The 26,379-nt window shown below is 45.6% G+C and overlaps 1 protein-coding gene and 2 long non-coding RNA genes across 8 annotated transcripts in view; 1 reads left to right on the top strand and 2 right to left on the bottom strand.

The window, feature by feature from the left end:
• Window positions 1-1,805: 1,805 nt before the first annotated feature.
• On the bottom strand, window positions 1,806-6,747 carry LOC139037760 (uncharacterized). Its single transcript, XR_011490649.1, has 2 exons — window positions 6,555-6,747; window positions 1,806-4,376 (listed from the first exon to the last, which is right to left on the bottom strand). It is a non-coding gene; the product is annotated as an uncharacterized lncRNA (long non-coding RNA).
• A 223-nt stretch (window positions 6,748-6,970) lies between these two features.
• Window positions 6,971-17,757, bottom strand: LOC139037759 (uncharacterized). 2 transcript variants are annotated; one of them, XR_011490647.1, is made up of 3 exons: window positions 17,546-17,757; window positions 11,108-11,180; window positions 6,971-8,723 (listed from the first exon to the last, which is right to left on the bottom strand). It is a non-coding gene; the product is annotated as an uncharacterized lncRNA (long non-coding RNA). The 2 variants fall into 2 exon arrangements; XR_011490648.1 differs by lacking the exon at window positions 17,546-17,757 and adding an exon at window positions 17,382-17,506.
• A 6-nt stretch (window positions 17,758-17,763) lies between these two features.
• SFSWAP (splicing factor SWAP) overlaps window positions 17,764-26,379 on the top strand; it is an 80,260-nt gene continuing 71,644 nt past the window's right edge. For 4 of the 5 annotated variants that reach the window (XM_070475039.1, XM_070475038.1, XM_070475037.1 and 1 more), the window contains exons 1-4: window positions 17,764-18,134; window positions 20,667-20,836; window positions 21,419-21,550; window positions 25,622-25,707. In XM_070475039.1, the coding sequence (XP_070331140.1) occupies window positions 17,917-18,134; window positions 20,667-20,836; window positions 21,419-21,550; window positions 25,622-25,707 (606 nt within the window). In that variant the 5' untranslated portion in view covers window positions 17,764-17,916. Of the gene's footprint in view, window positions 18,135-18,487; window positions 20,255-20,666; window positions 20,837-21,418; window positions 21,551-25,621; window positions 25,708-26,379 lie in introns of those variants that run through there. The other variant, XM_070475040.1, reaches the window with a different exon arrangement.

Below are 26,379 nucleotides of genomic sequence, written 5' to 3'. Positions count from 1 at the left end.
AATTGAGAGACGAGTTATTGGGACAAGGAATAGTGATTTTATTGGGAAAGCCAGCTAATGGATGGAGAAGATGGTGGGCTCATGCCCCAAAGAACCATCTTGCCTGAGTTAGAATTCAGGCTCCTTTTATACAAAAAGTGGAGGAAGTAAGGTCAAACACTTCATGGTTCTCATCAGCCTCCGGATGAGATGTGTTAATTACTTCCTCCCTGCAGTCATTCACAAGTGGACCTGATCAGGCTATTTCTTGTGAGCCAAATAGAAGTATTTTAGCTTAATGCTCATTGCCTGGGAGGTTGGGTGCCCAGAGATGGACCATTATGTAAAATTTAAGCTTATTGGCAACATCCCTTTAGTGCTTATCTATCCTGTAATGGAATACAAAGCATTCTTCCCTATTACAAGAGGACAGAAGGAGAGGGAGGAGGTGGTGAGCCTGGACCCCAGGAGGTGACTGGGAGCAGGGACAAGGGAGTGGAGCCAGGGAGGGAACTCCTGGGAGGGAGAGCTCCCCACCCCAAACTCAGGGGGTGGGGGCGAGATTTATGCACATTTTATTTCCTATCAACTGATTCAATTTCTTAGCTCCGAGCAGCAAGGGACACTCATTTGTCCATCATCCTCTGCGTCCTGCTTCTCCCCCTGCATCATGTGACCTCACATGCCACAAACTGAAGCCCACAGCTCACAGGGGATGGAACAGGCATGGTCTCAGTCTCTCTGACCCTAAAGTCACTGATGCACCACTTCCCTCCCCGGGTGGGGAAGGAGGCACTGGACATTGTGAGTCCAAGGGGCCAGGGCTCCTGGGGAAATAGCTAACTCTGGGGCTGGAGCAGGAAACACACAGGTGAGTGGGGAGCCCCTGGTGGTGTCAGAGATGAAGGAAGGGCAGGCACACACGCACACACACAGAGGCCCATGTACACAATCACAGGACAGTGCAAACGGTCCACTAGAAAGAGCGCCCATGGCCAAACTGGCAGAATTCGAACAAGGAACGTAAACTCGTACTGCCTTGTAACTCAAAGTGTGAAATAAACACCATGAATTTATATTGAGTAAATAAATGGTGAAGGACATTCAAATCTCCAGTGCAGAAAAATCCCAAATAATGTAAGTAGATCTCCCTCCTCAAGCAGGTGGACTTTCAAGTGTGGGTTGAGTCGGTGACTTCCTTCCAAGGACAGTGTGGAAAGGGGGAAATGGTAACTGTACAGGAGACACCCTCAGACACTGCCTGGCCAGGCAATCAAGGTCAACAGCAACAGTGATGAGTTGTGCTGATAGGAGGTGTTCTGGCTGATGGAATGGGAGGGCACTTCACCTCTGTACACCCATCACCCCAGGGTAATCATGAGAAAAACCCCAGACAAATCCCAGCATGAGATGTCCCAGAAAGCACCTGACCAGTGCTCCTCGAAACTATCCAGGTCATCAAAACTGTCCAGGTAATTAAAACAAGGAAAGGAAGAAACTCTGAACCAAAATAAACCTAGGAGACATGACGTTTAAATGTAGTGTGGTCCCTGGAAGGGACCTGGGAACAGAAAAGGGACATTTGGGGAAAATGAGGAAATCTGAAAAGTGTGGAATTCAGTTATAAATCTATCCATGCTAAGTCAAATATACTCCAATAAAAAACTAGTTTAGAAATTAACAACAATATCAGTTACACCAAAAAAATGCACCAATGTTCGTTCGTTGATGGTGACAAACGTACAATGTCAATAATTGCAGAAATTGGCTTGCGGTAGATGGAAACCATCTGTACCATCTTTGCAATAATTCTATAAATCCAAAACTGTTCTAAAATGTAAAGTGTATTAAAATTGTATGAATGCATACAGTGGGCACTGGGGTTGTGGAAACAAGGGTGCAGATCCATGACCCTTGAAGTTCATTCCCAGCGTGAAGTTGGATGTTGCCATGAGAACCCCAGTCCTGAAAGACCTGCTCATTTTCCCAAGGCAACCAAGGTGCTCTCAGCCCTTTTTACTTGTCTGTGTGGTTACAATTTGTTTACTGCCACCCCAAGTGAAGTATGTGATGGTTGAAAGGATGGAGTATAAAAAGGAATCCAGTGGGGGGACTTTCTTCTTTGTTACTTTGGCCACAAAGCCTTCTGATGGTCTCACTGGAGATAGTCAGGATGTAAACAAGTTTATACATATATATGCATGTATGTCTATAGGGCTTCCCTGCTGGCTCAGATGGTAAAGAATCCAGCTGCAATGCAGGAGACCCAGGTTCAATCCCTGGGCCATGAAGATCCCCTGGAGAAGAGAAAGGCAACTCACTCCAGTATCCTTGCCAGAAGGATCCCAAGGACAGAAAAGCCTGGTGGGCCACAGTCCATGGGGTCTCAAAGATTCAGACATGATTTGAGCAACTAACACACACATACACACACGTATATCTAAACATATAGTTTGCCCACAAATGGTAACACACATATATATTTGTATACTATACAACCTTCCTTTCCTCAACGAACAAAAATTTCAAAGATTCTTCTGCGTCAGGTTGGATGCATGAGACAAGTGCTCGGGGCTGGTGCACTGGGATGACCCAAAGGGATGGGATGTGGAGGAGGTGGGAGGGGGGGTCAGGATGGGGAACACATGTAAATCCATGGCTGATTCATGTCAGTGTATGGCAAAAACCATTACAATATTGTAAAGTAATTAGCCTCCAACTAATAAAAATAAATGAAAAAATAAATTTAAAAAACTTTTTTAATTAAAAAAAGATTCTTTTGCATCATTAGAACTACCTGGCCATCACTATGGTCCAAGCCTGCAGCCTGTCCATGGTACAGATGCCCATGATTCACTGAAGTGGTTCCCTCTCTGCAGACGTTTATCTCAATCTTTTGTTACAATAGACAAGCCTGCAGTGAACATCCTGGCACTGACGTCCTTGTGCGCATCATAGCACTATTTTTAATGCCTGCTCAGAGAGCTGCGAGAATGTTGCATGATCATTTATCTAATGGATCCCTGTTTTTAAACATTTAGACTGCCTCCAATTTTTCCACCATTATAAATAGCATTGCTATGATCATAAATCTTCATACACACCCCAGAATATTTCCCTGGGATGAATTTCTAGAAGGAGGTGCTGAGTAAACAGGTTTTAACCTTAAAGCTGCTTCAAGTTCATTTCACAAGAGGTGAATCAGGCCTGCTTTGTCTGGTGGTGCAGGCTGCACACTGCTAGGAGGTCTCAGAAGGGGCAGGAAGGAGCCCCTGGTCCACCCCTCAGGTATCCAGGTGTCCCCTGGCGCAGAGAGCTTTTTCTCATCTGCACAAAGCCACTGCAGATGCTAACAGGGCTCTAGCTGAATTGTCAGAGGGAGAGTCTGAGGTCAGAGGAGCCCTCTGATTGAAAGCACCTACTTGGGCACCAGAGACCCAGGGAGTGGGGTCAGTGCCAGCAACTGTTCGGTCTCATTCAGGTGACCCTGCGCATTATCTGGGGTGAGGGGCTGTGCGATCTCCCTTCTGTCAACAGCCCTGGGCCTGTTACCAGCAGCAAGCACAGATTCCCCCACTGGTCACCAGCTGAGGGATGCTTCTCTGGGTCCTGAGGCCTTCCCCAGTTCCCATAAATCACCCCACGTGGACTGTCCATGTCCTGTGGTCCTGAGAACCTGTGGACCCCAGAATGGAGGGCAGGGCCTAGGCAGCAGAGGGATGGTGCTGGGGGCAGTGGGGAAGTCCCTGACCCTGACAAGGGGGTTGGATGGATGAGGATGGGGCTGCCACTGAGCTGTGGGGCCCCTGATCATGCCCAGAATGGGGTGAGGTGTTAGGGTCCAGACAGCAGGCTATAGAAGGGGAATCAGTGTAGTGAGGGAGAGGCAGACACTGCCCTTGTGAAAACCCAGTCCCCGGGCTGGGGAGCCACCTCTGTCTCCAGAGGCCTGCCGGGGGTCACCCAGCACCTCTGCCATGAGGGTGGGTATCTCAGCTGAATTCTCCCAAGGTTTTCACGATTACACGTCCTGGTAAAATCCTGGCAGAGAGGCAGCCTCAATCCACAGCAAATAACAGCAGTCACCTAGGAGCAATAGAGTGGATCTAAGTGGATGAAAATACACTTAGAGTAACCTCTTCAATGACGATGTTCCAGACAGGGTTGCAGGCTCTGAATGGAAGCAGCCCCTCCAGGCAATCCTGTGACGGGAGAGTCAGGACCATCTTCACCGCAGAGGCAGCAGCGAGAGTCCGGGAGCTTCCAGCCGCCTTTGATTGCAGAGTTAATGCACTGACCTTGTGCAATTTCAAACCCCTGCTTGGTGCAAAAGCGGCTCTTCTGAGACGATGGGCTTTTAATGATCACCCTTGACCCTGTCAGCTCTGTGACTAAATCTATGAGAGAGAAAGAGAAACAGAGACAGCGACAGAGAGAGGGAGAGAGAAGAAATGGCATCAGGACTGTCTTCTGGGAGGTGCAGGGCAGCCCTGCCAGGAATCTAGTCTCTAGTCCTATGAGGTGGGGTCTGGGCAGGGGGAGGATTTGGCGTTCTCCTTTTTCCTTCCTTTGCAAAGAGAGGAGGAACCAGAGCCAGAGGATGGGGGCAGAGAGAGGAAGAGAAGCGTCTTCTGTCTGCTCCAGGGTCGGGAAGCTCTGGTCCACGGGTACCCCTGGTGGTGTCAGACCTGATCAGAGAGAGAGCAAGGCAGCCGGGCAGCCGGAGGAGTGGTGCTCATGACACAGTCAGCTGCCACCACCTCCCAACCCTCCCCGCCCTGTGGCTTTGAGCTCACCCGGCCCCTGACAATTGTTAATGCTGAAATAACATGAATGAGTCTCTAAATGTGGTGAACAGGTACTGCTCCCAGTCCCCTAAGTGCCCAGCCTTCTGCCAGGCTCCCCCATAGATCCCTCAGGACCCGGTGACTAAGCGGTTAACGCCTGGCAGACTGAGTCAGGGAGGGATGGGGGAGGGACACGATGAGTCCCCAGGGAAAGCTACTCCCCAGCCCACCAGAATCACCAGAATGTGGCCAGACATTCCAGTTCTTTGAGAGTAGTTTCCAAATATGTAAATATTGCTTCAGATTTTTATATACTTTTTTTTTTGGCCAAACTATAAGGCATGCAGAGTCTTAGCTCCCCGACCAGGGGTGAAACCCTCGCCCCACCCCACCCCCCCGCCCCCAGCAGTGGAAGGCAGAGTTGTAACCACTGGACCGTCAGGAAGTCCCCAGATGTAAGAAAAAAAAAAAAAAAGAAAAGAAAGAAACCATCAGTGGATCAAACTTGAACCATTCCATACTGAATGCAGACCCGAGGCAGCAGGGAGAGCTTTTTGGTCCAAAACGCACCTATGTCTATGCCCCCTAAATTCTGCAAAGCTTCAGGTCGCCTAAACCCATCAATTTTCATTTGTTTACGTGGGAATTCAGACTTGGAAGCCCAGTGGAGCCAGGGCATTTGGGAACATTGCCCAGGGGGTGCTCAGGTGGGTTTTGTCCCTTTGACCATGCCCCCCTCCTCGCTCAGAAGACTCCTGATTGGGCTTCCAGGGCCATGGGCAGAGTTGTTAAAAGCCCAGACAGGTTTATCTTGACAGAGTGAATGTGATCCCTGAGATTTAACTCTGGGAACAGTGACCCAGGTACAGGAAACACTGTTTGTCACCATCATTTCTATGCTATTCACTCACCAGCCATCATTTATATGCTAATCAGCCTCTCCAGCCCGTTGGACACCAGGCACTGCTTGCCTCCACTTCTGTGTCTGGTCCCAGCACTGAAGTCACGCCTCTGGGCTTCCTAAATCAGAACTTCCAGGTTTAGCCCACACCCCACTGCTCTTTACCACCTGAGTCTGCCAGGCTGGGTGCCCCTGGCCGCCAGCCTCTTCGGCAGGAGGTAGATGGTTCCCACTGACCTCCCCTGACCCCAGGCCCTGAGAATCAGAAGGCAGAGGCCAGCTCTCTGTGGATTGGGCTCAGGTTATGGAGACTGTGCATGCACATGCTGGCCCTACTGGCCTTTACTGGGTGAATACCTCCTTAACAGGTCCTCCTAATGTCAAAACTATACAGCCCTGGTAGTGCAGTGACAACAAATCCACCTGCCAATGCAGGAGACGCAGGTTTGAATCCTGGGCAGGGAACTAAGATCTCACTTCAAGTCACCGCCCACTGCTGTCTCTCTAGAGATCAGATGCATCATCCAGCAAGGAGGCCCACACGGGAGGACATTTCTCTTCCTGGAGCCCCCAGAGGAGGCAGCCATGGTGGGGGTGAAACAGTCCCACTCCCTGAGGAAGCACATCCCTACAGGGCACCTCCAAGGGGACAGTTATGGGGCAGACGCTCGGCTGTTCCAGGGGTCTGAGAAGCACTGACCCCCTCAAGGTCCCCCTGCCAGAGGCCCTTCATTAAAGCATGATTTGGCTGACTCAAATCACATTTAAAAGCATGTAAATCCGATCCTGCAAAGTGGTGACCTGAAGGAGAGATGTTTTCTTTGGCCAGCTTCTTCCAACTTTAAAAAGCAGCGGAAGAGGGTCACATAAAACCCCAGACTTTTCACCTGCTCGTCAGCAGCCCTGGGCTGAGGTCCTCTTTAGCACTGTGGCATCCTCATTGGCATCACATCCTGACATGTTTCATATTCCAGATGCAGAGGCCAAGACCATTTTGAGACTGCTTTTTTAAATAAAATTTTTACTGGAGTATAATTGCTTTACAACGTTTCTGCTGTGTAACAACGTGAATCAGCTATATATACATATACCCCCTCCCTCTTGGACCTCCCTCCCATCCCCGCCATGCCCCCCTCTAGGTCATCACAGAGCACTGAGCTGAGCTCCCTGTGCTATAGAGCAGCTTCCCACTAGCCGTCGTTCACACACGATCGTGTATATACATCAATCCTAACCTCCCAATTCGTCCCATCCTCCCATTCTTCCCATGTCCACAAGTCCATTCTCTGTGTCTGTGTCTCTATTTCTGTTTTGCAAATAGGTTCATCTGTACCTTTTTTCTAGATTTCACATATATGTGTTAATATATGATCACTTGTCTTTCTGTTTCTGACTTACTTCGCTCTGAATCATAGACTGTAGGTCTACCCACATCATTACAAATGACCCAATTTCATTCCTTGTTATGCCTGAGTAATATTCCGCTGTATACAGGTACCTCATCTTGTTTATCACTTCATCTGTCAATGGACACTTGGGGGATTCTTAAAGAACCAGGTTGTTTTGGGGGGTTGTAAGAATTTTGAGGCTTAAAAAAGATTTAATATGGGATAGATCAGTGAGTGGATAGCTGATTTGCCAAGACCACCTGCTCCTTGTGGAAGGAAATCCACTAAGAATTGGTCTCAGTGTCTCTGGAAAAAAAAAACATTTTCCCACTTTGCTTCTGCCGCTGATCTGGAGCAGAGTCTTGAGTGAAGGACAGGGTCATTCAAGAATGACCCTGTGTGAGGGCAGCTTGGCGCCACCATTTTCATTCTTTCAGGGCTCATTTGACAGATAGCAAAGAATGTAACTTGACAACAGCATACTAAATATTCTCACGCCTGTTTCACACATCACCAGTGAACCTGCACACACTTTATATATTATGTCATGCCATGCTCTGCTGTGCTAAGTCACTTCAGTCGTGTCTCTTTGGGACCCTATGGGCTGTAGCCCACCAGGCTCCTCTGTCCATGGGATTCTCCAAGCAAGAATACTGGAGTAAGTTGCCATGCCCTCCTCCAGGGGATCTTCCTGCCCGAGGGATCAAACCCCATCTCCTGCAGGTCCCACACTGTAGGCGGATACTTTACCAGTTAGCCACAGGGGAAGCCAGCTTGTACATTATACATGCCCCTAAATTAACCCCACCACCACCACCACCGTGAGGGGCTGGATGCTTCCTGCAGGGGTCCTGGGCTCAGAGTATTCACTAAACAGACCCTGACTAACTGGTCTCTGCACTGACCTTGGTCTCTCCCCAACTCAGTCCTGGGTCCCAATCCTACCTGTGCTTCCACAGCTCAAAGACGACAGTGGTGGGTGCACGGGTCAGCAACAGTGTCACCTGGGTGTGGTCCCCACAGTGGAAATGCCCAGTGACAAAAACAACCTGGTCCAGATCTGGACATCCCCCAGTCCGTGGGAAAGCTTGGGGGCATCTTCTCGGGCTGAGTGTTGTAACCTGTCAGTTCCACCTCCAGGTATAGGCCTGTTGATTTCAGCGCAAAAGTGTGTGACCCTGGGCACCAAAAGGCACACAAATGAAACTGCTTCAGTGCCACAAACAGCAGAGTGGACAGGTCAATAGTGGTTATCACAACGGGAAATTACCCAGCACTGAGAATGAGAACACTAGAACACACACCTTGATTGGGATGACTTACAGACATGATGAGTGAGACGCCGGATGCAGAAGAGCACACACTACGTCATCCCATTCACCTAAAACATGAGCTAGGCAAAACTGATCGGCCATGATGAAAGTCAGGCACCACCTACCTTTAAGAAGGAAACAGGGCTTCCCTGATGGCGTGGCAGTGAAGAACCTGCCTGCCAATGCGGGAGACACGGATTCGGTCCTTGGTCGGGGAAGATCCCACGTGCCACGGAGCAACTAAGCCCAAGGGCTACAACCCCTGAGCCTGTGCTCTGGAGCCCACGCTCCACAACAAAACCGGCTTCCACAGTGAGAACCCTGAGCACCACAGCTACAGAGTAGCCCCGGATCTCTGCAACCAGAGAGAAGCCCGCGCAGTCAGGGAGATCCAGCACAGTCAAAGATAAATAAATTAATAAATTTTTTTAAACAAAGGAAACATGTCAGTATATCACAGTATATAGAAAATACCATGATTTTTATATGAGCAAAAGATTTTAATAGGCACTTCACCACAGAATATATCTGAATGGCTAAGTACATGAAAAGGCACTCGATATTATTCATCATTAGGGAAAAGCAAACTAAAGCCATAATGAGGTACACATTCCCTAGAATGGCTGTGAAATCAAAACGATGGACTATGGAAAATGATGCAGCTATTTGAAAAATAGTTTGGCAGTTCCCTAAAAGTTAAATACAGAGTTACACATGTCTTCATTTCCCACTGCTACTGTAACAAATGACCACAAATTCAGTGGCTTGAAACAACACAAATGTATTGTCTTACACCTCTGGAGATCAGGAGTCTTAAAGAGGCTGAAACCCAGGTGTCAGCAGGGCTGGTTCCACCTGAAGTCTCAGGGGAGACTTTGTTTCCTGCCTTCTTCTCTTCTAGAGGTGCCGGCATCACTTCCAATCTGCTTCTATGTTCAAGGCCAGCCCCCCTGACTCCCAGTTCGCTCTTATGAGGACCCTTGTGACCACACTGAGCCCAAGCGGATGATCCGGGATAATCTCCTATCTCAAGATCCTTAACTTAATCCCATCTGCAAAGCCTCTCTGGCCATACTAGGCCACGTTCACAGTGAATGTGTGGGTACTGATGCTGAGACACATCTAACAGGAAAGGTGAAGTGGGTGGGTACTGATGCTGAGACACATCTAACAGGAAAGGTGAAGTGGGTGGTCCAGACGACGGGGGTGGGGGCTGGGAGGCACATGACAGCTCGGGGTCAACTGCTGATGGATTTCACACGGGAAATAACTTCCCTTCTTCCTGACTCTCATAGAGTACCTCAAGCTCTGACCCCAAATTTATCACAATGGCTCGAATCAGATGAAACAGTCCATGAATGATACCAAACAGTGAAACTGGAATACAACTTCAATGGATGAAATGATGACAGGTAACAATCTGGTCGAGGGTAAAATGGATATTCTCATTTTCTTGAAGGTTTTAAAAGTAACATTTCTTTCTTAAAAGCTAATATGTGCATAACAGGAAATCAAATAACAAAGTCATTCATATCACAGGCAGTTGATCATCTGATATATCCTTCTAGGTGTCATTCGTGTATTTTCAAAACTAAGCATCCATTTTTATGCAATTAAGATCACACAGTTATGTATCACACTGTTCCACACATCATGAATATTTACCATTTCAAAGTCCCAAAGCTATGAATATTCTGATAACCAAGAATATACTATATCAACTCAATCTGTAAGGACAAAAAAAGTAATCCTGACTTTCTTGGTGACAAAAATTTCAAAAAACACAAAAATGGCAACAGGCCTCTAGATAAAGATATTAGCAGAGTTATGACTAAAATACTACATCCCCTTAATGTTCAATTAAAAATAAGACATAAAGCAAAGAGTACAAAAAGAATAATGCCTCCAAGAGGATTCATTATCTGATCTAAATTATTGAAATGTTAGCAAAGAGGTATGTTTCCATTGAATTACTGAACAATGAACTCCGTGGCACAGTCAAGAGATGTGCACACATGCATAAAGTGAAGTCGCTCAGTCGTGTTCAACTCTTTGCTACCCCAAGGACTGTAGCCTACCAGGTTCCTCCGTCCATGGAATTTTCCAGGCAAGAATACTGGAGTGGGCTGCCATTTGGTCATCATCAAAATATAAACATGAACACATCCATCCACACACACCCCTCCCTTACACTTCCTTCTGCCCTCTGCTGCTAACCTAATGTCCTGACACACATTTCTCAGAGACGGTTTAAGAATTCCATGTCCAAGATGTTGAGTTTTTTTAAAATCAAAAACAACAAAGATAGTTGGGCTTCCAGGTGGCTCTAGCAGTAAAGAACCTGCCTGCCATAAGAGAGACAAGAGATGCAAGTTCAGTCCCTGGCCCGGGAAAATCCCCTGAAGGAGGGCATGGCAACCCACTCTAGTATCCTTGCCTGGAGAACCCCATGGACAGAGGAGCCTGGCGGGCTACAGTCCATAGGGTCGCAAATGATCGGACATGCCTGAGGTAACTTAGCACACACGCACAACAGAGACATTTACAAATTGGTTAATTCACAAGCTCAACTTATCATAGTTACCTCAGGACTTCTAAACAGCAAAGATGTTGCAAAATAAAGAATGAACCTTGTCCACAATAAACTAGGTACTTTACAAAAATGCATGTAAGACCTAAAACTGTCTTCTAGATACGAAGATATTAGCCAAGAGCCCTTTCCCTCAGCATTCCTCTTACCCCTCCTCCAGCATTTCAGCGAGGTACCAGACTACATCCAGCTCCAAGACACACCCAGGAGACACAGCCCTTCCTAAAAACCAACAAAAGGACATCTCTTAAGGGGTTATTTTACTACCTCTCCTTTTAATGCACTTTGGGCATTGAAAAGAAAAGGGGGAAAGGGCTTCTCTGGTGACTCAGACGGTAAAGAATCTGCCTGCAATACAGGAGACCAAAGTTTGAACCCTGAGTTGGGGAGATCCCCTGGAGAAGCAAATGGAACCCACTCCAGTATTCCTGCCTGGAGAATTCCACTGACAGAGGAGCCCGGCAGACTACAGTCCATGGGGTTGCAAAGAATCAGCAATAGGCCTCTACATAAAGATATTGGCAAGAGTTATGATTAAAACACATTTCCTTAATGCTCAACTTAGGGCGTTAGGACTTGCTTATTCTTTAATACACAGCAATATCAACTAAAATGCACAAACAGAACAACGGCTAGACAATCTGAGCTTGTCCAAAGATTGATGGGCACTGAGAGCTTCTCTCTGCACATCCTTCCCTGTCCCCTACTCCCACCCTCACCCCCACTGAACAGTCAGCTTACTCTCCAAGACTCGTTTAACAAGTCCACTCCCCAAATACAACCATTCCTGTGACTTAACAGAAAACATACTTAATACTTAAAAGATGTTACTTTAACACTGTACTTTCAAAATAGGCTGTGTACTTTTACACATCTAGAAAGGCTAGACGTTTCTAATAAGGATTTAAGTTTGTCCAGTATATATACACATAGCAGCAATGAGTACACTGCCCACAAAGGCTATCTAGTCCGAAGTGTTATCTAAATAGAACCACTCTAGCCAAGAACTGCACCCCTTCTCATCTCTAGCAACCCAGTGGACAAATCTAATAAGCACCTGTAATGCTTAGAGGGGATTTTAACAATTTCACTTCCACCAGTTTTCAGAATCTTTCCTATGAATTTTAATATGAAATGTACCCAATGTATTTGCTATTTTTGTCACACACTGGCAACCTCTTTAACATCTAGGAAGACTAGATGTTGTAAACTTGGACATTTATCCCATATGTACAGCAATGAGATCAAACTAGTCAATCCTAAAGGAAATCAACCCTTGGAAGGACTGATGATGAAGCTGAAGCTCCAGTACTTTGGCTATCTGATGCGAAAAGCTGGCTCATTGGAAAAGACCCTGATGCTGGGAAAGACTGAAGGCAGGAGAAGGGGATGACAGAGGATGAGATGGTTGGACTGCACCGACTCAATGGACATGAGTTTGAGCAAGCTCCAGGAGATGGTGAAGGACAGGGAAGCCTGGTGTGCTGCAGTCCATGGGGTTGCAAAGAGTTGGACACGACTGAGCGACTGAACAACAATTCTTATGTACACTATATACACAGGTATGTAAAACAAAATGCAGAGACACATAAGGGACAATGGTTAATCTTGCTTCACTACAAACACACTAGTAAAAATGCCCTGGTACTTTCTTTTTCACTGAACCAGCACAAATAATGTGTACTCCTCAGAGAAGTGGTTAAATCATTCCATTTCTAAAAAGACAGTAATTCATATGAATTTTTTAAAAAGGATATATCTACAAAATATATTATTTCATGACCTCTGTTTTTAACATACTTTGTGCACTTCTAAACATCTAAAGACTAGATGTTTCAAATAAGAACTTAAGTTTATCCACTATAAACACAGTAGTGTCGAATAAACTAGACACAGGTAACAATGTGAAAGTGAAGTCACTCAGTTGTGTCCGACTCTTTGCGACCCAGTGGACTGTAGCCCACCAGGCTCCTCCATCCATGGGATTCTCCAGGCAAGAAAACTGGAGTGGGTTGCCATTTCTGGCTATATTCAAAAGTGTCTTCTACAAAGGAATGAATATTCTAGTCTAGAATCTTTCATTTCTCCCAATTCCTCCTTTTCACCATCCAGCCAACAGTGGGTGGTAACTACAGGCACATATGTCACTTAGATGTGACTTACAATTTCACTTCCAAAGGTCCTTTTCAGAAGACAGCCTTTCAATGAATTTTTTTTTTAACCCCAGCTTCATTTTATTTTTTTTTCCATTTATTTTTATTAGTTGGAGGCTAATTACTTTACATCATTGCAGTGGTTTTTGTCATACATTGAAATGAATTAGCCATGGATTTACATGTATTCCCCATCCCGGTCCCTAACACAAAGTATACAAAATGTGTTAGTTTACTAACCCTATTTTTTTCATTCACTGGCAATCTCTTTAATATCTAGAAACTAGATATTATAAAATTGGGACCCATTTGTCCAGTATATATACATCAAAGTTAAATGAAATACATTTAACATAAATGTTAAACTGAAATGTTCTAGTACCCATCTTTTGCAACCTTCCCTCCCACCTCCCTCAACCCAATGAAAAAGAACAGAGTATAATGTTCATACAAGAGGTTTAACAAGTCCACTTCCAGTAAGTGGTGGATCTGTGCCATTCATAAATGAAGGTGACCACAGCCTCAGGTGTGACATGGCCAAGTCACACAGCAAGGATCAAAGACCTATCCGTCCAGAGTGTTGACAGCAGGAATAGAGATCTCCCCTTACACATCTGAGCCAAGCAGCGGCCCAAGTAGGAAAGAAATATGAAGCTGTTGACAAAAGTGCTTCACTGTAACTGCTCAGAGGCTTTCACTCTGAAAATTAGATTTCAAAGAAATTTAGGAGAAAGGCTAAATCAAGAAATATACTAGGGAGTTCCAGTTCAAGATGGTGGAGTAGAAGCACGTGAGCTCACATCCTACTGCGAGAGAACCAAATCACAACTAGCTGTTGAACCACCATCCACAAGAGGACACTGGGATCAGCAAAAAAAAAAAAAAAAGATACCACATGTCCAAAGACAAAAAAGAAGCTGCAGCAAGACAGTAGGAGAGGAACAATCATGATAAAATCAAATCCCATACCCACTGGGTGGGTGGCCCACAAACTGGAGAATAATAATACCAAAGAAGTTCTCCCCTTTGAGGTCACCATTAACCCTATCATAGAGCCCTTAAACCCCAGGGCTGCTCAGGCCAAACAACTACCAGGGAGGGAGCACACCACCACCAATCAGCAGATAATTAAAGCTTTAGTGAGCAAAACCCAGTTTTTCCCATCACCAGCCTCTTAGCCTCCTCCATCAGAGAGCAGACAGAAGCAAGAAGGATCATAATCCCACAGTGGCTAAACATTACAGAAAGTTAATCACGAGGAAAAAGTGGAAACTTATGGACAAGATAAATCCCCAGGAAAAAAAAAAGAAAAAAAAAACCTAAATGGAGAGAGGCAATCTTTTAGAAAAAGAATTCAGAATAACAATAGTGATGATCCAGGATCTTGGGAAAACAATGAAGATGCAAGAAATGTTTACCAAAGACCCACAAGAACTAAAGAACAAACTAACAGAAATAAATACACTAGAAGGAATCAATAGCATGTATGAACTTCCACTTGCTGCATCAGCCCCCAAATTGTATGTAATTATTTTATAGTTAGGTTAATCAAGTTCCCATTATGGTTTGCAACTGTAATCATCTTTATTTTTGTCTGGCTATTGATTGTGAAATTTGATAAACATCTTTTGCTACTGTGATTATGTTAACTATTACCTAATCATGTTATATGATTGGGCAACAGAAAAATAATAGAATTCTATATCACCAAACTATTATAGTTTAACCTGTAATCACTTTTTAAAATCCAGATGCATATCAGAATTATCTTGAAATTTTAGTCCATTTGTTTTTAAACATGGCTGCTCATTAGAAACATACCTGGAGCTTTGGAGAAAAAAAGCAATAACTGGGCATTTGTATTTTTCCATCTTCAAACTAGGTTATTAAAATACCCAGTTCCAGGAGACAAGCCTGGGTCATACTGCAGACAAGATGCTTTCATGTTGAGAACATAATAGCAGAGGTGGGCTGGAAGGGCATTCTGACATTCAGTGTATAGCATGAGAAAGCATCCCCGGAAGAAATATCCACTTACAAAATATTCCAACAGAACAGACTTATCTTTACATGTCTGTCTCCCCACCTTGATCACGAGCCTCTCAAAGACAGGGAACATCAACTCTCTTATTTCCAGTGCTGAGCACATTCGACCTGGCAAGACAGTTGCCTTGATGGGTAGGAGCACAGGCCCTGGGGGAGCCAGCCAGGGACGTGTGACCTTGGACAAGTTAATGAACATCTCCAGGTAATTGAGATCACAGGACAACTTTGATCAAAGAATAGAATTCAACTGAGCAAACCTTAAAGATCTTACTGGTTTTATTCAATGATTCATGAATCAGGTAGCATGCAAATTAACAGACAAAGAAGTACCAAGAAGTTGTACAAAACAACTTTTATAGGGGACTTCCTTGGTGGTCCGGTAGTTAAGACTCCATGCTCCCAATGCCGGGGACCTGGGTTCAATCCCTTGTCAGGGAACTAGATCTCTGCATGCCGCAACTGAAGACCCAGCACAGCCAAATATATATAAAACCTTTCATAGGTAGAAGCGAGCAGGAACAAGAAGTCATACTAGCCCCAAAACAGGTTGGTTATTGCAAGGTTACTCTCCTGGAGGAGGTGGCAGGAGCCTAAAAAGCAAGTGACCTAACTAGTGCTAACCAAGTGATTCCTGATTTGCCGATTTAAGATCCCATTTCTAGGAGAGTCAAAACCATAATTAAATCAGGTGTTAGTCTGATGACATGAGGTTTAGCATCATCAACCCCATTTGGGGACTGTTGTCTTGTTTCTCACTAGGCCTCATGAGGACCAATGAGTCCTTACATGTGCTCAGGAGGGCACCTATCTGCCCTCATGACCACTGACGCCCATTTATAGTGTCACAAAAGGCTTGGCCTGCAGACTTGAGCATACAGGCTTCCTTGCCCACTGGCTTCACCTCCATTTAACAAATGCTGTTTGGGTGCTGGAGGGCAGTAGTCAGTGTATCTGTCTACTTGTCTGTTTTGAATGGCATCCCCTGTTTTATCTGTATCTTCTTCCTGATTCTAGGTCTCCGCACAGCCCTTCCTTCACAACCAAAGAAGGTACCCCACCCCAGCTGTGAGGAAGCAACCAGCGCCAGCCTCCAGGGTAGTGGGGGCGCTGGCTCATCAGGGTTACCCCACCTACCCGTTTTCAGCTCTTCCTAGACCTTTATTACCAGCTCAGTGTATTAACTTCCCTCTGCAGAACATTTGTTTCTTAACTGAACCCATATTATTAACCACTGGATCACCAGGGTGTTCCATTTTAGCCTAATTTTGACTGAATTTTAGGATTGGAATCACAAAGGTACTATTTGCACTTTTCTGTCTTGCTTCCTTTGCTCAAAATTGTTTCCGATTCATCCAGTCTCTTGCTTGTAACTTCAGCTCATTCAGTTTCATTGTATATTCCACTGTGTATATAACTACACTACAATGTATTTGAGCATTCTGTTGTGATGGACACTTGGGCTGCTTCCAGTCTGGGGCCATTCAAGAAGGATGCTATAAACACTTGTGTCCAGGTCTCCTGCAGCATTCCGGGTATCACATGAGGTATACCCATTGGGGTATCCACGGACAAGTGGAACTGCAGGGTGTAGGTAAATACGTTGAACTTCATCAGACAGTGACAGTTTCCAAGTCGTACCAGAAAACTAAACAAATAAGAGATGAAACAAACCAAAGCAAAATCACCCCGCATTCAACTGACAAGTGTCCACACAAGCCGTTCCCACCACTTTCCTCCTACACGGGTCCCAGGACCACAAAATCCGTCAAGGCAAGAGGCTTCACATCTTACTAAGATCTCTGACAACCGCTGAGGAAACCTGGGGAAGGCGAGACCAGGGTCATGACCCCCCAGAACGGAGAAGAAACCAGGGATTCAGAAAAGCCATGCGACCTGCTCCCAAGGCATACCCCTGTCAACCTCCCGGGCCCCAGAATCCCCGGCCCAAAATACTCGATGCAACGACCCATGGCCCCCCTGACTCACAACACGCGACCCCACGACCCCACGGCCCCCGGCTCCTAAGCACTCGACTCCACGGTCCCCGAGCCCTGAGCACCCGACCCCACGGCCCCCAAACACCCGACCCCATGGCCCCAGGACACGCAACCCCACGACCCACGCCCCTGAGTATCCGACTCCACGGTGCCTCGGTCCCAGAGCACCCGACCCCAGAACACTCAACCCCACGACCTCACGGCCCCACGGCCCCCAAGAACCCGACCCGATGGTCCCTGGCCCCAGAGTGCACGGTCCAGGGCCCGGCTGACAGAAAGACCTCTCACAGGAACCAAGAGCACCCGCCCCACCAAGCCGCGTACGCAGCCCACGAAGCGCCCGCCCTCCTTCCGCCCTGGGCCCGAACGCGCCCGGGTGTAGGTAACGCACGATCCGAAGCCGCGCTTTCGCCACTGCTCTGGACTGCCGCTGCAGAAAATCCACACCAAAAACGCGCTTTCCTCTGAAAACGGAAGTTCCTAACGTGGCGGCACCTCCGAAGGCGAAAACCTAGAGCCAAATATTTTCTAGAGGCTTAAACGACGGGAGTGAATTAGCTAATCAGTGGAATCGGCTCGCCGGAAGTAGGGCTGCACCTCGCCGGAAGTTGCGCTCCTCCATTTTATTGCCCGCAATGGCGGCAGTGTCTAGGTTGGGGCCGGGATGCGGCGCTCTTGACTGAGCGGGTAGGCCAAGCGGAGGCTTCAGGGACATCGGCCGCGGCGCAGAAGAAAACCAGCCTGGACGCCGGGGACGCTGTCATGTACGGCGCGAGCGGAGGCCGCACCAAAACCGAGAGGAAAAGCGGAGCGAAGGAGGAGACCGGGCCCGGCGGTGCCGGCGGTGGGGGGAACCGAGTGGAGCTGCTGGTCTTCGGCTATGCCTGCAAGCTGTTCCGAGACGATGAGCGGGCCCTGGCCCAGGAACAGGGACAGCACCTCATCCCCTGGATGGGGGACCACAAGATCCTCATCGACAGGTCGGTTCCTCCCCACACCCGCCGGTCCTCCCCTTCCCTCGCCCGCTTGATTTCGTCTGATGTTGACTTGATGGCCAGGACTGAAGGGGGTTTTTCTGGAGTCATCGGGGATCCGGGGGACACCCCTCCCCTGTCCCCACATCCCCCTGGTTTTGCGGGGGAGGGGATGGTGAAACCTGCCCTAAGGCACTGGCTGGAGCTGCGTGCCGCGTCTGTCGCCGGAGGGATCGTCTCTGCTCCCGCAGCCCCTCACGACCCCTCACTCTTGTCGCTGGGTTGCAGTTGCCACTCCGGGCAGTGGAAGCTGCCCGGGCCCAGGGCCTCTCCTGACCGGCGCTCTGGGGCCCTCCGCGCTCCCACAGCTCCGTGTGGTGGGAGGGCAGCCCGAAACGCCGCAAGCTGATGTCACGATTAGAGACCTCTTGGACCCCAAGAGTTGGCTTTGAACCTCTCTTATCCCCAGCGCTCTCAGTGGAGCGCCCGTATTTTGCTGTCATGACATATGATCCACCCCCCTCCCCATTCCTCCCTTTTCCTTTGTTAATCCGATGAGTTTCACAGATTCAGGCTGAAGTTGCCAGTCAGTTGAAGGCCGGTTGACTTTTTGCAGACACTGGCCTTGCTCTTAGAGGTACTGTTCTTAGGGCTGGTTTCACTGTCTTTTAAAACTGAAGGGTGGAGCTGAGACAGAGATATGTTCTTTTCAAATCAAACATGCTTTTAGGTATTCACCCTGGAGCGTGTTTGGCCACTTTGGACAGAGGGGTCATGGGATTGAAATTGCTAAAGATGTTTGATTTGAAAAGGATGACCTTACATGATGTAGGTTGTTTGCTCCCCTCCCCTCCCCTCCCATGTTTTCAGTCCCTCTTTCTCCTTGGGATTTTTGTGGGTTTGGTTTTTGCCAGTTTGGCAACTCTGCTTCTGGGGCCCGGACTGAAAAGTAACCGTGACCAACCATTAAACTGTGGAATAGTCTCTCCGAGTGAACGAAGCCCATCGTTCGAGACAATTAAAACTGGATTCTGCAAAGCCTTGGAACCTGACTATAGGGATGACCTCTGAGCTGGCCTGAATGGACACATTAATGACCAAACGCCTTTTCCATCCCCGACGTTTCCACTTGGAGTTAGATCTAGACAAGAAGAACTCATGAAGGGAGGGTCACCAGCTCAGGTCTGGACCTGAGGGCCCTGGCACTCTGCTCAAGCATGCTGTACCTTTAAACCATGGTTTCTATTGAATGATGTCGCCTGAGTTGTCAAGCGGCTTCCTTTTGAAAAGTGTTACTTGTAACATTGTTAAAGTTTGATAAGCAAGGAAGTCTGAGCTTTTTATACAGTTTTCCATATCACTCTGTACATGATGTGAGTTAGGTCTTCCAAAACCAGTGGGGAGCAAACGCTACACATGTAGATGTGTAATATTTTAAGATAATGATCTACATTTGTAAGTTAAGGAGGTTTACAGCATAGTAAAAATAATTTTTAAATTTAATAATATGCAGTAACTTGGCTACCCTGAAATATTTGGCCTTTTTTCCTGTAAATGTCTTTTTTTCCCCTATATTTTCTAGTCCTCATTACAAAAGTCAGCATTGAAAAATTAAGCAGACTTTTGTCTCTCTACATCTGTTTTTGCAACCCTAAATCTGAGTGTCTTAAGTAAAATTCCCTAATTCACTCATTATCTGAGAGTTGCACTTTGACAGCATCTTCATTGAACTTTTTGTATTTAAAAGCATAACAGAAAGTGCTTCCTTAGTCTTCATCTAACATACCTATGGGTCCACACAAGTGCACATGGATGTGTATTCATGTATGTTATATCCTGGGGGCATAAAGTTTAGAAGCACATATTTTATGCTAAATCTTCTAATAGTTTTGCTCTGTATCTAGTGAACCTCCTTAAACTGCACGTATATGTCACTGTTCCTATGTATGTGTGTCTCTCTATCACATAACCCAGCACTTATTTCCTCAGCCAAGTGGCTAGGGGGCGAGCCTAGCCAAGATTTTACCTCCAATGGACGCAAGTTTCTTTGGTGAAGATCTCTCCTGAGAGTTCGGGACTAGCAGAAAGAAGCGAGGAAATTTCGACCGTTTGGTTCTTACGGATAGGTATTTATGTATTCGGTTTGTGTGAATGTAAGCTATGATATTTGACTTTTCAGAAAAAAAAAGTTTTTTCTTTTTTTTTTTTTCCTTACAAATGGCATTGAATGGTTAACCAAGCCATAAAGGGTAAGAACTGCCACTGAAGTGGATACCATTTAAGCTATTAAAGGATTGTTTACCTTTAATTGTAAGTTTTATAGTATGTTAGAAAGGAATTTAGACTTTGTTAAGATAACTTGAGTTTAAACGTAGGTGAGATATGACTAGCCAAATTAAATATAATGAGAAGAATTTTTATGTTTGCTTTCATATTTTTATTTCTTTGTTTTAATTGGTAAGTATGCATAGAAAACGTCACACACGAACCAACCCAGACGTTAATTTCTTCCCATTGACCAGTATGTTCATATTACAGATATGATGGGCGCGGTCACCTGCATGACCTTTCTGAGTACGATGCTGAGTATTCCACATGGAACAGAGATTACCAGCTCTCCGAAGAGGAGGCACGAATAGAGACCCTGTGTGATGAAGAGAGGTATTTAGCCTTGCATACGGACTTGCTTGAGGAGGAGGCAAGGCAAGGTACTGCTCAAGAAAAACTTACTTAAGCAACAAACTTTTTAAAAATTTTTTAAGTATTTAAAAGTTTACTCCCATTCATTTTTTTATACTCACTCTTTCTGATATTATCTTGACAGTACCCAGTGGATTGGAAAAACAGCAGTCTTTGCGTTCTGAGAGGACCTCAGGATAGTTTATATATAGAGCCACAGAGAATTTTCCCAGCTTTTGAGGGCAGACTGGGATTTGAAAAAACAAAAACCAAACTCTTTAACTGTTCTTCTTTAACAGTATCGTATAAATTAAAATTGATGTTCTTGTCTTTGCCATAACAATCTTTAATACAGTTCTTAATCCCCAAGTTTCTCAGCAGGAAGAAATTTTCCACAAAAGACGTGTAATCCGCTGTCTGTGGTAAACATGTACTGGCAAAAGTACATATTGATAGATGTGAAGTGTGAAATTTTCAAAAACATTTTTGCCTCGAAAAGAGGTTGGAAAAAGTGTGTTGTATGCTTTACTGATAGCCACAACTTTAGAAATATGTAAAATGTCTCTCAGTAAATTTCTGCTCTGTTAACATAATTCTCGTTTTTGTTCAAGAGGAAGAATACAAGCGGTTGAGTGAAGCACTGGCAGAGGACGGGAGCTATAACGCGGTGGGGTTCACGTACGGCAGTGACTACTATGACCCGTCCGAACCCACGGAGGAAGAGGAGCCTTCCAAGCAGAGAGGTGAGGTGAGGGGGCTGCCCGGGTGGTGCTGATGGGCAGGCACTGCATGTACCCGTAGAGTCTTCAGAGCACAATTACGGGCACTAAACAGCCACAGTGTCACCGTGCGACAGAGAGGAAACATGGTTGATGTTCGGGTAAAACAAAGCTAAGAAGTAGGAAAGGAATTGTTGTTGGAAGTGGGAATGAATTCAGACTTCAGTTATCTTCCAAGGATCTGGTTTCCTTTTCCTTCCTTTCTTTTGGATTCATGGAGCAGGAAGTTATTCTAGATTCTGTGTTTCCAGACAGACAGTGCATGTGTTGAAATCCATAGTAGCTCATTCTCAGAGCATTGATGGGACAGGCATTAACCACCCTCCTGCTAACCTGCTTCTTCATAGCCACTCCACGAGTGAAATGACAGGTGTCCAGTGGAAGAACACCTGTGGAGTCAGTTATTATCAAACAGAAGATAGCACAGGGTGTCCTGGTTAGTCTCCATATGCCCTAGGCCATAGATTTAACACAGTATTTTAAAGTAAGTAATATTTACCTAGAAATAAAGATTCTAAATTTATGCCTTTTTGGATTAACTCTGAATATTTTTTTGAATAAACGATAGTGCTACTAAAAAAACTGGACCTGTGCAATTCAGGAATAAACTCCATATTCACTTTGATAAGCCCTGAGAGCACCTTTCTTACAGCCCTGCATACTGATGAGTCATGAATTATCAATAATGATAACACACACTTGAAGCATTAAGGGTGGATCACTTTGTTCAGAATATTCTGTTTAAAGAGAAGAAGAACTTCAAAAACCTACTCAAATGTTCGGAGTAATGAACTGGGATCACATCATAGAGAAATGGAATTCTGGAGCTAGCTGAACCTGTGATATGGACTTACTTAATTGTTTTCTCCTCAAGTAACAAATCTTCCGGCAAGTATGAAGTAACTGTGGCAGTTCGTATTAAAATGCCGTGTGCCCTGCACATTAAAATGCCTGTGCCCGGCAGCCCCACTAGGGTTCTCCCAGCTTCTTCACCATGGGGCATGACAGCGAGATGTGGGGCCAGCTCATGCAGACACTTGCCTCGTCGCCCTGGCTTTCCTTCTGCTCGTTACTTTATGGGCATAAGAGTCACTGTTGCACAGCCCTGCTCTGCAAGCTTCTAAGAGTCTTCCCAGATGTCATTTTAATCATATTGAGTCAAAGCCTAGTTAAAGTATTAAATACCTTCTTGCATTGACTTTTGAATCTGAGCAGACCTCAGAAGTTAGGGTGCGGTGGATGTGTTCTTGCAGGTTTGAAAAGTATACACTCATTCCTTAATCTAGAACAAGTCATCCATCTTAGGATTCCAGACAGTTCCAATTTTGTTGTTGTCTCTGAGCCTTGTACATTGTGTGCTTTAACATTTTAGGTTGGGGATCAGCAAACTGTGACTGAAGACCAGTTGGCGCGTTTCTGTGAAGTTATATTGGGACAGCCATGCTCATTTGCCCCTGTTTTGTCTGTGCGCTTTTGCACTTCATTGACAATGGGGAGTAGTTGAGACGGAGACCACCTGGCCAGAGAGCCAGAAATATTTGCTGTCTGGCTTTTTGCAGAAAGATGTCGCAGACCCCTGTTCTAGGTGTTGGGCACCTGTCTCACTGTAATCGTTGGGCTCCCTGATGTCAAATATGGTTAGATTATTGAAAACACTCCACTGTTCTTGCCTGGGAAATCCCATGGGCAGAGGAGCCTGATGGGCTACAGTCCACGGGGTTGCAAAAGATTTGGACACAGCTTAACAAATAAATAACAACAACATTGAATTTTAAGAACTTCAATGTGGCTTAGTTCCTCTTCCAAGTTTTAGTGTCTTTTCTCTTTAATGTAAATTTCTCCATATTTAAAATCTTGTTTCTGTAACCACATCCTCCGAATTTTGCTTTGTGTGCTGATGAATTTCTTTAATGGAAGTTGAGGCCCTGTAAAACTTAGAGCTCAACTTTTAATTTACACTAGTATAAATAAAATGCCACATACACAAATACCATGGAAGCATGCATACACACACATACATACTTGGATGTGTACCTATGCTTACACACACTTTTTAAATAGAATACAGTTTGGTACCCAGTACCACTAACAACCAGATTATACTTTACTGCTGCATTATCTTGCAGTCTAAAATTTTAACTTTTGTTTGTTTTTCTGAGTCACCAACATGTCTCAATATTCCCTGATTTCCAAAAATGCCATACAGTTGACTGTTGAGCAACACAGGTGTGAACTGGGGGGGTCCACTTATTCTCGGATTTTTTTCTTCTTTTGATAAAAAACAGTACTGTGCTGTTGGTCAAATCCACAGAAGTGGAGCCACAGATACAGAGGGCCAGCTCTGGGACTTGAGCATCCCTGGATTTTGGTGCCCCTGCAGACACTGAGGGGTGACTGCAGTGTCCTGGTGTTTGCTGTAAATCCTTGTGATATTAAGCAGAAGCCTCTGACTGCGCCTTTAGTTCTGTGTAACTTCTCTCTTCCCTCTCTGCAGGTTACTGTTTCCAGCCCAGTTCCATCTTTTATTTTCACAGGTTTTCATCATTATCACCTATCCCTTTCTTTAACAAGAAAATATTTAAATTTATTTGAATCTGAGTTAACATTACAATAGTTGGTTTTTATTTTGTGCTACTAAAACCATTTCTCTGTGAAGTATGTGTAAGAACAAAGCAAATCTGTAACCAACTATTCCAAATAGCGCTTTTGCTCTGAGTTCATTTATTTTTGAGAACAGCTTAGCACTAAGGAAAGGCTATTTGAACAAAGTTTATAGCACTTTGTCGTTTTAGGGAGATATGGTGAAGTTATACTTTTATATATTCACACCTTTGACCTCATTCCCAAAGAAATTTGGGGATTTTTAAGCTGTTACTTGGCATGTTGCAAACCACTGTTTCTAATACCTATCAGTTCTGCTGTGTCATTTGGTTACTGGAGCTGAACAGAGGGGTTGCTGATTACAGGGAACTTTCATGCCATAGCAAGTCTTCAGTTCTTGGGAGAGAGCCAAGGGTATGTGAGCTTGTGGGACATTGGTGAATACGGTTACTTAATCAGTCTATGTCTCATCAGACTGCAGCCCCCAGGTCTTTGTGTACTGTGACGCCTATATAAAGTTCCTTCTCAGCTTCACAGAGAATTAGGTTTGAAATTGTTGTCTCTTCAAGAGACTCCATTATGTACAGTGGAGATACTCGTTTCGATGAAGACTTAATGTTTATTTCACATCATCTTTCTTGAAAGAAGAAATAAATAGATGTTGAAATTCTAAAAACATTATTTTTTACAAGTTTTCCAGTATGTTTTCGTACATTTCACCATATCCTTTTAAATTGTTCCTTAAATTGAGATGTATATAGGTACCTTAGAATTCAGAAAGTTAGTGTGTAGTGTCTTGTCTGGCTTCCAGTAGACAGATGTTTGTTAAGTGAACCGTTAAACAAGAAATGAAAATAGACATACATCTGATTATTTGTGAAGAGAGAGGTGGTTTGCTTGGGTGGAGAGGTCTTGGCAAGTTACATGCAGGGATTTTATGGTTCAGTGATGAAAACAGTCGTCTAGTAATTGAGCACCCTGTGCTGTGCTTGGCCCTCTGGGGAACCCACCCATATAGTTGGGAGGGTGGGCTTAGCAGATCAGAGGGGACTGGGAAGGAGGAGAGGTGAAAGTGTGTCGCACGCCTGCTACGTGCAGAGCCTTGGGGTGGAAACGCTCACATGCGTTGTCTCACTGCACCCGCACCATGGCCCTGGAGTCCACACTGCCACTGTGTCTGTGCCAGGAGGAAACAGACAAGAACGAGGGAGGCATGGTCCCGTGCTGCACCACCCCATCCCCTCTGGGATCTGGTGAGGTACTTTTGCCCACAGGTAGTCCAGTGAACACAGAATAGAGAGTGGAAGTGTTCCTGGGAGCTGTGGTGTATGACAGGACCACGAGGGGCCAGGTGATGCTCGTGCCACTCTCCCCTCCACTGTTGTCGTCTTCTCAGGTTGTGGTTCTGAAGTTCTATGTTTTCTTTTTATACAGAAAAGACTGAAGCCGAAAATTTGGAGGAAAACGAGGAGCCTTTCATTGCCCCACTAGGATTGAACGTGCCACCTGATGTGGAACTGGTAGGTGTCTTTGTCCCTCACGATGCTATTCACCGCTGTTAGCACTTACCAGGAAGTACTCATGTGAGAGCCTCACCACAGTCACAGCCGTCTTACAGTTTGTGTGATGCTTTACAATTATTTTTGAATTAATGGAGGAAAAATCATCACACACCGCCTATTTTTCTCTGAAGAAAAAGAGAAACATTACAGAATAATCACTAGACCAGAGCATCAGGGGCTGGGCGAGCTGGCTCACTCTCAGAGACCATGTGGTTGAATCCCCAGGTTTTACCAGCACAGAAAAACCTAGTCAATTTCTGGTGAGGAGACTGTTAGCCACGCTTAGGTGTAAAAACCCTCTTGCTCAAAGCAGCTTGGCTTCAGTAAAGTTGCTCTGTCCTATCTTTCTCTAATGTGGTTTTTGTGGGCACTTAAGATAAGTGTCTTCACCTTGACATTCCCTTGGCACACTTCCGCCTGGTTTTCCTCTCTAGTATGTCAAGACTCTGTGGTATCTCCAGGCAGCCCCTGCACTCAGGAGGAACACCTGGGTGGCATCCTCTCCACCTTAGTGCTCTGAAGCTGGTTACTGGCGGAGTTGGATTAATCTCACCTCACCTGGCTGTTTCAGTTACATTTGGTTAAGGTTACATTGTAACAGGCCTCATCAAGGGTTTTCCACCTATTACC

Source organism: Odocoileus virginianus, chromosome 12, assembly GCF_023699985.2.
Source record: "Odocoileus virginianus isolate 20LAN1187 ecotype Illinois chromosome 12, Ovbor_1.2, whole genome shotgun sequence".
Classification (NCBI taxonomy): Eukaryota; Metazoa; Chordata; class Mammalia; order Artiodactyla; family Cervidae; genus Odocoileus; species Odocoileus virginianus.
This window is presented reverse-complemented; position numbering and strand designations above follow the sequence as displayed.